The sequence below is a fragment of the Microtus oregoni genome, unplaced genomic scaffold (assembly GCF_018167655.1).
Source record: "Microtus oregoni isolate MIOR12 unplaced genomic scaffold, Mior012 000028F_ref0000031, whole genome shotgun sequence".
NCBI lineage: Eukaryota > Metazoa > Chordata > Mammalia > Rodentia > Cricetidae > Microtus > Microtus oregoni.
In genome coordinates, this window is record NW_024543087.1 from 1,145,001 (window position 1) to 1,155,972 (window position 10,972).

Below are 10,972 nucleotides of genomic sequence, written 5' to 3' on the forward strand. Positions count from 1 at the left end.
CAAGAGTTCTCCAGACATGGCCTGACGGTGTCCTTCATACCGTATTTCAAAGGTAGGTGTCCCTTGCTCACCCATTGCGAGACCCTCTTAGCCATCCTTGCATCCTTGTTAGATACTCAATGCATCTTGGTGGGGTTTTTTGTTTTTTTTTTAATCTTCAAGACAGGGTTTCTCCGTAGCTTTTTGGTTCCTGTCCTGGAACTAGCTCTTGTAGACCAGGCTGGCCTCGAACTCACAGAGATCCACCTGCCTCTGCCTCCCGAGTGCTGGGATTAAAGGCATGCGCCACCACCGCCCGGCAATGCATCTTGTTTTATGTTATGTTGGTTACTATGTTGATTCGACCACCAACCCAGTTGTGGTAGCACATGTCTTTAATCCCAGCTCTTGGGAGGCAGAGACAGGCAGAACTCTGTGAGTTCGAGGCCAGCCTGGTCTACAGAGCGAGTTCTAGGACAGCCAGAGCTACACAGAGAAACCCTGTCTTGAAAAACAAAAGAAGTGCCACCACCAGTGACCTAACTTACTTCTACTTGACCCTTTAAAGGTTCTGTCCTCTAGGTAGCGCTGTGTACTGGTGGCCGAGCCTGTACTCAGTCACAGTGGGCACACAGTAGGTGTTCAACAGATGCACATGGATAATGGCTGCCTACTGAACAACATAGAACATGTCCACTTACGGCAGAAAATTCTGTTGCATGGCGCAGGGTGGACTGTTAAGCATCCCCCATACTATCCCCTTTTCCTAACAACATCTGTGTGAATCTCTACCCTTTCCTACAGAGGAAGGCATTTTCACGGTGACCCCAGACCCCAAAAACAAGGTCTACCTGAGGACCCCCAACTGGGACCGTGGCCTGCCTGCCCTCTCCTCTGTGTCTTGGAACATCAGTGTGCCTAGCAACCAGGTGGCTTGTCTGACCTTCTTCAAAGAGCGTTCTGGCGTGGTCTGCCAGTCGGGACGTGCATACATGATCATCCAGGAGCAGCAGACCCGGGCAGAGGAGATCTTCAGCCTGGAGGAGGAAGTGCTACCTAAGCCAAGTTTCCATCGTCACAGCTTCTGGGTTAACATCTCCAACTGCAGCCCCATGAATGGCAAGCAGCTAGATTTGCTCTTCTGGGTGACTCTCACCCCCAGGACTGTGGGTAAGGACTTTTCAGAGTCTCCCAGAGACGGTGAAGGAAAGGCAATTGGCATTTGAGGTGCAGGAAGCAAGTTTTGGAGGCAAGTCAAAACAAAAAACAAAACCAAATTGAGTCCTGAGTATTGGTTTATCAGTCAGCTGTGGTATAGCATTTGTTATTATTGTTCATACATTGACTGAGCAAGTGTGTTTTGATCTGGGCTTCTCAGACTCAATCAGTCATTGATCTGCAGGCAGTACCTGTTGATTGCTAGACTTTGCTGATCTTGGCTATGTTCTGTTATTCACAAAAGTCCCAGCCAAAATCATCAGAAGCAATTGAGGTTCTTGACTATCTGCTGCACAGCTGGCCCTGCTCAGACGCACAAGAGGCCAGAGGAAGCATGGAAGGAACATGCGCATCGCATCTCCTGCCACGTTCTCCTGACTCACCTGGATGCTTTTTGTCAGTTTGCTACCATTCTTCTCTCTTGACTCCATGATATTTGGGAATTCTCACTCCTCTGTTCTTCATCTGTAGAGTAAAGGAATAGGAATCAGGGATTCAGTGATGAGGACTAAGAGATGAGGACCTGGAAAGGAGAGAGGGAGAGAGCTGTAGTAAGAGACCGCTCATTTTTTCCCAGCCACCCAGACATGAATAATCACACAGAAACTATATCAATTACAACACTGTTTGGCCAGTGACTCAGGCATTATTTTTGGCTAACTCTTAAATCTCATTTGTGTATCACCACGAGGCCGTGGCCTACCAGTGAGGTTCCAGCGAGCATCTTTCTCCTTCTGTGGCTACATGGTGTCTCTTTGACTCTGCCTTCTCTCTCTCTCTCTCTCTCTCTCTCTCTCTCTCTCTCTCTGTTCTTATTTCCCACCTGGCTTTACTCTGATAAGCCATTACCCTAAAAAGCTTTATTCATCAACTAATAAACACAACACATATACACAAGTACATCCCACATCAGAGAGAGAGGGAGAGAGAGAGAGAGCTCACCAAAAGCCACTACTAAGAACTCCCAGTGTTGTAATAGGAGCGGCGGGGCTGCGTCCCCAGCACCCCGGCCGCCTGCTAGCTTATGCCCCGAAATAATTACACGGACACTGTATTCTTTTAAACACTGCTTGGCCCATTAACTCTAGCCTTTACAGGCTAATTCTCATATCCCAATCAACCCATCTCTAATAATCTGTGTAGCATCAGTCTTACTGGGAAAGATTCAGCATGTCTGACCTGGCAGCTTGCTTCATGGCGTCTGGCTCAGAGAGCAGAGCTATCATGTCTGCCCGGGAGAGGGGAGCATGGCGTCTCTCAGCTCACTTCCTCTTCCTCCCAGCATTCTGTTCTGTTTACTCCACCCACCTATGTTCTAACCAATAAAATGGGCCAAGGCAGTTTCTTTATTTTTTAACCAATGACCTTCCTCCATCATCCCAGCTCCGAGGTCATCCCTTGGGCTTTCTTCCTCTCCTGCCTTCCTTCTGTATCACTTATTTCTGTGTCCTGTGACTCTCAGCCTTTGTTTCTTGGTGAGCAAGCCAGGAATCCTAAATTCCTGTCTACTGTGGATCCTGCTCAGTTCGGTGCTCTTCTTCCATTGTGCAGTATGAGAAAGGACAGCTCAGAGGAAATGGCTTTTTTCATTCTCGACGTTTGAGTCCCCACTCTCCCCTCTGCTTCTTCTTCTGTAAGACAGCCTGGTTACCAGGGAACACACCTGGTGGAAGCCAGGAGTAGCCAATAGGTGGATAGGAGGTGACCTCCCCCAACCCCCACACACACTCTCATCTGTTTCGTGTGCTATGTCCAAACTACTTCAAATTATATTGGCTTAGGCCAGTGGTTCTCAACCTGTGGGTCACAACCCCCACAGGGATCACATAATCAGATATCCTGCATATCAGATATTTACATTATGATTTATAACAGTAGCAAAATTACAGTTATGAAGTAGAAACAAAATAATTTTATGGTTGGGGTCACCACAACATGAAGAGCTGTATTAAAAGGTTCAACATTAAGAGGGTTTAGAACCACTGGCTTAGACATTAACTATTTTGTTTGTTCGTAACTGTGGGTCAGAAGCTCAGACAATACTGGTTCATAAGCGTGCACCAAACAGCTCAAATGGAGTAGTTCAACTGCAGACATACATCCAGAGCCTTTGAGTTTTATATCCATGGAGACTCTGCATGACTAGTATGGGTGGCCTCTACGCAGACGTTTTATACATTGTCTGGTTTCCTCCCATAGAAAGTGTGCTAGCTGGCAGTTCTCCAAAGATCAGGTTCAGCACCTTTAATCCTAGCATTCAGGAGGCAGAGGCAGGCAGACCTGTGTGAATTTGAAGCCAGCTGCTCTACAGAGTAAGTATACGAGAAACCCTGTCTCAAAGGGGAAAAAAAGTGTTTCTGGCCAGGCAGTGGTGGTGCACACCTTTAATCCCAGCACTCAGGAGGCAGAAACAAGCAGATCTCTGTGAGTTTGAGGACAAACTGGTCTACTGAGGGAGTTCCAGGACAGCCAGGGATATACAGAGAAATCTTGTCTTGGAACCCCACCACCCAAAAAAAGATCAGGCTCAGAATGGACCTAGTCACCCTCAGTTCCTAGCCTCTCTGTTCAGAAGGGGAGAAGCTGGGGGCTGGAGATTTGTCAAGCTCTTCCCTATGCTAACCCTCTTGTTTCTTCCTGTGCCTTCCCGTCTCTGCTCGCAGATTTGGCTGCCATCATTGGTGCAGTAGGAGGCGGAGCCCTGTTATTGTTTGCCCTCGTACTCATCGTCTGCTGTGTGAAAAAGAAGTAAGTGAACTCTCTCTAGCTGCTCTGATGCTTCCTTGGATCATACACACTGACTGGATAGATGATGGATGGATGGATGGATGGATGGATGGATGGATGGGCGGATGGCTGGATGATGGATGTATGCATATGTGCATGGATTTAGACATGGTCTTATATATCCCTGGCTGACTTCGAATTCCTGACCCACTTCTACCTCCTTGAGCACTAAGATAAGATTACAGGCATGTGTCACCATACCCAGCTTTGTTCATGTCGATGATGTTAGCAAAAAGCTTCCTAGTTCCCTGAAAAGATCAATGTTAAATATTCTTACCAAGGGTGAATTACGGTTTCAGAGGGTGGGGAGGCATACCTGGTGGAATAAAAAACACACACACATGCACACACACAAGCACACGCGCACGCACACACGCACATGCACGTGCGCTCCCACGTAACATCCTGGTTCCAGTACAAGTCCCCTGTGTTTGCTTATTAAGGTGATGGTAGTGAGAGTGATCTTAGTGGGAACCACTGCCCTCTGCTGCCTGGAGGGAAAAGAAGCCTTTTTGCCCTAGCTTGTTCTGCTATTGTTTCTTAAACAAGCTGTCTGTTTTGTGTTCCTCTGGGGACTGAAGACCAGTGCCAAAGGTAGCCCTAGAGTTAAGAGGAAGCAGGGCCTGGTTAACTGCCTCCTCTCCTTTCCCTCAGGACAGCAGCTTCATTGCTGAAAAGGTAAATGACTTTTAAATAAAGTCGACTTTGACATCAGATGTCACCAGCTCTCCTACGTCTGACAAAGGTCTGAGAAGAGATCTCCATTTACTTCTAGAAAGACAATGTTTTGGGAGTGTTGAGTATGAGGTGTGTGTGGTACACACGCGTGTCCTGGACATATTGCGGAGGCCAGAGGACAATATCAGGTGTCATTCTTCAAAATCAAGTTTTTTAATTTTTTTTATAATTTTTATTACATTTTATTATTTGTGTACGTGTGTGTGTGCACGTGCTCATGCATGCTCACAGGCACGTGACACAACCCATGTTTGGTGGTCAGAGGACAGTATGTGAGACTTGGTTCTCAGTAGATGGAGTCTGCTTGTTCATTTTCTGACCGCCTAGACCCAAAATAATTACACAGAAACTATATATTAATTACAACACTGGCCAATAGCTTAGGCTTCTTATGAAGTAACTCTTACATCTTAAATTAACTCACTTCTATTAAGTTGTGTATCGCCACGTGGCTGTGGCCTCCTGGTAAAGTTCCATCCATTGTCTGTCTCCTTCACCAGACCTGGTGTCTCCCTTACTCCGCCTTCTTTTCTCCTCTATCTCTGCTTGGAATTCCCACCTTGTTCTAGTCTGTGCTACCATAGGCCCAAAGCAGCTTCTTAACATATTCACAGCATACAGAGGGGAATCCCACACCAGTTCTCTCTTTCCACCATGTGAGTCCTGGGAATCAAACTCGTCCCTCACCAGGCCTGCTCAGCAGTGAGCCTGCCTGTCTCCTCCTCTCCGGCACTGGGATTTTACATGCATGACATCAAACCCAGCTTTTTTACACGAATACTGGGGATCTGACCTCAACCCTCATGCTTGCATGGCAGGCACTTTACCAACTATCTACTCAGTCCCCAAACTTTGTTTTCAAGTTCACTATGGCTCTGGGAAATTTCCTGATGTCTAGTGGAACTGTCTTAAAGATGTTAAGGAATGCTGGGCTTCTGGTCTGAGAAGCCTTTTCCTGTGAAATGCACATCACTACATAGGAAAGGAAGAAACTTTCTGGTCTGGAGTACACAGCATGTCCCACTCAGGTAGGAGACATGCTTTTAACCCTGAGTCCCCAGGTGCCTAGTTAGAGGAGGGATTTGGTTAAGAGGAAGAGTCCAGCCATCATACCTCCTCCAAACTCTTCCCGATTGACTTGACTCTTGCCAGTACAGGAAGTCTTTCTGTGATCTCAGCTGCACAAGGCTGCTGTCTGATGGGCTTATGTGAAGCCTGTGCCCCTTAGTTGTGTGTGTGTGCGCATGTGTGTGCATGTGTGCGGGGCAGGTTCTGCAAGGACAAGGGGAATTAGTGACGCTGAACTTGTTCCTGCTGTGGGTGCTTGCTGTGGGTCTCCTTGGCTCTAGGACCCATGCATGTAACATACTGGGGATAAACCAGGAGCAAGACGATTCATGGGTCGAGGGAAAAGCCAGGCACTGTGACAACATGTGGGAGGGACATCTGCAGAGGCCTCATGCGAGTCCGGGGAACTGGGCAATGCCAGATGGATTCTTACCTCAGGAAAGCACAGCCCAGGATTAGTGACCTGCCAGACATTATGCTAACTGGACTGACCATCCTTGAGTCAGCTATTGTCTAAGTCCTGGCTGCTTTGTTCACTGAAGGCAAAGCTGTCTGCCCAAGGCAGATGTGCCAACAACTGTCCACATCTGAACACCAGAGAGCACCACCAAACACCCAAATCCTGGATTTTTGTCTGTACTTTTTTTCTCTCTCTCTCTTTTTTTTTTTTTTTTGCTGTTGATGGGACAGGGACAGAGCCACTCAGCCAGTAATGAGCTGTTCTGACCTCAGCTCTAGCAGAAAATCGGCTGTTTGTACCCTTCTCTCCCCCTGAGTCGTGGATATTAACAGGAATTAGCTAATGAGTTTCGCTCTGTGTGAGGGAAGCAGCTGCGTTAGTTACAGGCTGGTACTGAGTGTTCTAGAAGGCTGACCTGGGCATGCTGAGCTGATGTGGTTTAGAAAGGCTTGTGTATCCCTATTACTGGGAAGGAAGGGGGATTACAAGGTATCTCCGTTGTTGGTTCTCCTGGAGTCTGTCAGAGTCCAAACACAATCATTTAAACCACCTCTTCCATTTATGATTCCTCAATTTCTGCCTTGGAAACCTGAGACAATGGCTATTTGCTTCCGAGAAGTCCCTAAGACACTTTCAGTTCCAACTGCTGATAGGCTTCAGGGATTGGGTGAGAGATGTCAACTCATCTGACACATTCTGTTGTTTGCCCTCTATAAACAGGAAGAAGGTCAACAAGGGCCCTGCTGTGGGTATCTACAACGGCAATGTCAATACCCAGGTGCCCCAGGCTCAAAAGTTCCAGAAAAGAAGAAAGGACAATGACTCCCATGTGTACGCCGTCATCGATGACACCATGGTGTATGGCCACCTGCTGCAAGACTCCGGTGGTTCCTTCATCCAGCCGGAGGTGGACACCTACCGGCCCTTCCAGGGCCCCATGGGGGACTGTCCCCCCTCCCCACCCCCAGTATTCTCCAGGACCCCAACTGCAAAGTTCACTGCGGATGAGCCAGCCCCTAGTAGCCCTCCTGAGTCTGAGAGTGAACCATACACATTTTCACACCCCAGCAAGGGGGAGGTAGGTGTCAGGGAGACGGACATCCCCTTACTCAACACCCAGGGGCCAGTGGAGACAGAAGAATAATTGGGCCCCATTCCAAAGACTTTGCTGAGATGTGGCACCAGGCATTGAAAAGTCCTAAACAGCAGTCAGATGGCAGAGCAATCTACTGAAGGAAGAGTAGGTTTTGCAAGATGCCACCGACTCCTGATTTCCTGGTGGACTCCTTCCAGTGATGAGCAAAAAATCATGGCTTCTGATGGGGATGCCAGCAACAGCTCAGGTTTCCTGAACTCAGGTTGTGTTGGGGCTGTCCACCCAGACGGAACCACAGTGACCCCTGGATTCTCAATGCTAAGCAGCAGAGACTTGGCAGATTCCCAGAAGGTGTACTTGTGGTCTGCTCTCACTGGAGTGCTCTGGATGACAAAGACAGTGCCTTTTTTATTAGTAGTAGTAACCGTAGTAGTATTTATTTGGTTGTCCTTTGTGTTTTAAAAAGTTGGATGTGGAGCTGGGGGTACAGCTCAGTTGGCAGAATGCTTGCCTGACATGCACAGGCTCTGGGCTCCATCCCCAGCACTGCATAGACCCAGGCATGGTGGCACACACCTGCAGTCCCAGCACCAGGGAAGTCGATGCAGGGGGATCTGATTTCAAGGTCATTGCCCAGTGTGTGGTGAGTAGGAGGCCCTGCTGGTCCACGTCAGACCCTCAGCTCCTTTGATGTAGTGTAGTGGTTTGATCTCCTGCTGCCTGGTTTGGACGTCTGCGTTGTGGTTTCTGCAGACCGCTAGACCTACCCAGCCAGAAGAGTGTGCATGTGTGTATTTCTTACTCATTAAAGACTTCCCAGTCCTCTTTCACTGCACAGCTGCCCCCTGCAGAAATGACCCCCTTGTCCCCTACTCCTAGGAGTAAGAGAAATTTCCATGAGCTGCGCTGTGTGGTGTGTGGCTCTCTCAGCTGCAGCAATACTTTGCAATTGAAACAAATTTTGAGAATAATTTGATCCTTTAAAGATATATAATTAAGCCAGGCAGTGGTGGCGCACACCTTTAATCCCAGCACTCAGGAGGCAGAGGTGGGAGGATCTCTGTTAGTTCCAGGACAGCCTTGTCTACTCAGAGAAACCCTGTCTCGAAAAAAACAAAAACAAATATATGTCTATATCTATAGATCTATATGCCTATCTATAGATGTAGATACATCTTTCCCTGTTACCTCATCTCTGAGGCTATGTGCTTTGTCTGTAAACTGACTCTGAAAGGCAAAGAGCAGAGCTCCCATCACAGAGCAAGGAGAGAGCGAAAGTCACTCCTGCCTTGATCTAGAGAGAAAGCCATGCTAGTGTAGCTTAGCACACTACAGAGTTCATGATCTCTGTCAAGCCTTCGAGAAATAAATGAGCTTCATAACGCTCAGGACATGGACCTTGGAGAGCGTCTCATCATCTGGCTCATGATGCCTCTGAGACAGTGCACTCAGGGGATCTCCTGGAAGGTTTGAACTCCAGGACCTCTTGAGTTCTCTCCAGAAAGGAGGGTTCACTTTTTGATCATGTTCCAGGTGCTGCTCATGCATCTTTCCTCTAACTCCTACCCAGCTACCCAAGGTGCTACCCACCCTCCAGGAAGGGCAGGGGCAGCTGTGGCCCCTTCCTTCTCTTGGAGTCACCATGCTGGAGGTGGCTCTCCACTGACTTCTGCCTTTCAAGTGCCCCTTGGGGAGATCACGCTCATGTGTTGGTTCTCACTGTGTGCAGCCCAGTGCCTTTCCACCTTGGCTCCTCTGCTGATCCAGCCTTTGCACCCATCGGCTGGTCCTGTGGCTACATATGGAAAGAAAAGGTTGGCTCTTCCTGGGGACAAGCCAGAGTCCATCAGCTGCAACCTCAGTGCAGGTTAGCTCTGCAGTGCATACATGAAAATAATTTATTTAATGTAGAGACATTTTAGATAACATCTTATTCGTTTCCTATACTTTTTTTTTTAAATAAAGATATACAAAATGAACGTGTATCCAGTAGTTTAATGCGGCTGCTGTTTGTGCCGTTTCCATGGAGGTCCCCGGTTCGCTGCGGTTCCTTTTGGCAGGCTCCACGTGGGCTAAGTGGCTTCCTGGCCCATTGTTCACCGAGGATTTTCTGGGCAGGCAGTTGGGCTTTGTGCCATAATCTCTTCCCTCTTCATTTGATGCCTTGCCCTGGGGGAAGCAAATATTTTTGTTTGAAATAAAAATGAGTCCCAGCCAGGCATGCCAGTGCACACGTATAATCGCACACTAGGAGACTGAGGGAGAATTGTGAGTTAAGGCTAGCCTGGGCTACAGAGCAGGGAAAAAAGTCTTACATTCTGCCATCCATTTTGAGGTCTGTAGCCGTGAGTCAGGCCAGGGATGCAGTTTATTTTTTAAAGGCAAGGTCTCTCACGGAACATGGAACTCCCAATTTGGCTAAACTAGTAAAGCAATGTCACGTCTGCTCTGTGCTCTACACACTATGCCTGTACTACAGGACGGTTTGCGAGTCGGGAAAGGGACCTGGAGATTGAAATTCATAAAGACACAGGTCACCCTTGAATTCCTCAACAATGCTCCCTTTATTGTGTTCCAAGGCAGCTTATATAGGGATCCTTAACTGATAGCCACCCCAGCCAAACCCACCAGAAACCACTTCCCTGCCATCAGGAACTCCTGAGGGTCTCGTGCTCAGAGCAGCTGCAAACACAGGAAAACAAATTGTTTTGCTCAGAGCAGCTGCAAGCATAACAAGTTGTTTACAGGAAATTCAGGGTCGGGGGGGTCCACAGCCCCCAACAGGCAGTAAGCCTCAGGGATGCTCTGGTCACCACAGTGCCGAGATATATAGCCACATGTCACTTGCCTGGCTTTTCCTTTTTAGATTGTTATGTGTATGAGTGTTTTGTCTAAATGTATGTGTGTGTACCGTGTGAATATCTGGTGTCCGTGGAGGTCAGAAGAGGGCGTCAGATCCCCTGTAACTGACAGGTGGCTGCCAATTGTCATGCGGGTGCTGGAAGATGGACTGGGGTCCTCATCAAGAACAGCAAGTGGGTTAACACTGAGACCTCTCTCTAACCCCCATGCCCAGCTTCCGTTCAGGTACAAGGGATCCAAGCGCAGATCCTTAAAATACACAGCAAGAATTTTGCCAACTGAGCCATCTTCCCAGTCCCAAGAGTTGGCATTTACCAAGAAGAGATTTTTTTTTTAATGATTTATTTATTTATTATGTATAGTATTCTGTCTGCATGTGTTCCTGCAGGCCAGAAGAGGGAGTCAGGTCCCATTACAGATGTTTGGGAGCCACCATGTGGTTTCCAGGGTATTGAACTCAGTTCCTCTGGAAGAACAGGCAATGCTCTTACGCTGAACCGTCCTCCAACCCCGTCAAGAAGAGATTTGTAAGCTGAGCATGGTGGCACATGCCTATAATCCAAGCACTGGGAAGGAGTAGACAGGGGGTCCCTATAGCTCACTGGCAAGCCTAAGACCTTGTCTCAAAAAATAGGGGACCCCTGAGGAAAGCCACCTGAACTATCTTCTGGTCTCCACATACATACATGAGCATATGCACCTATACATATATACATACCCCAGAAACTGAGCAGATGCCAATGCCATCACCTAGGGCTCCCCAG

At 48.0% G+C, this 10,972-nt stretch overlaps 1 protein-coding gene across 2 annotated transcripts in view; it reads left to right on the forward strand.

Annotated features, from left to right (window-relative positions):
- Cdcp1 (CUB domain containing protein 1) overlaps positions 1-9,331 on the forward strand; it is a 41,454-nt gene extending 32,123 nt beyond the window's left edge. For both annotated transcript variants that reach the window (XM_041676736.1, XM_041676737.1), the window contains exons 6-9: positions 1-52; positions 784-1,149; positions 3,861-3,945; positions 6,971-9,331. The exon at positions 1-52 is cut by the window's left edge and continues 329 nt beyond it. In XM_041676736.1, the coding sequence (XP_041532670.1) occupies positions 1-52; positions 784-1,149; positions 3,861-3,945; positions 6,971-7,394 (927 nt within the window). In that variant the 3' untranslated portion in view covers positions 7,395-9,331. The remainder of the gene's footprint in view (positions 53-783; positions 1,150-3,860; positions 3,946-6,970) is intronic.
- Positions 9,332-10,972: the final 1,641 nt, after the last annotated feature.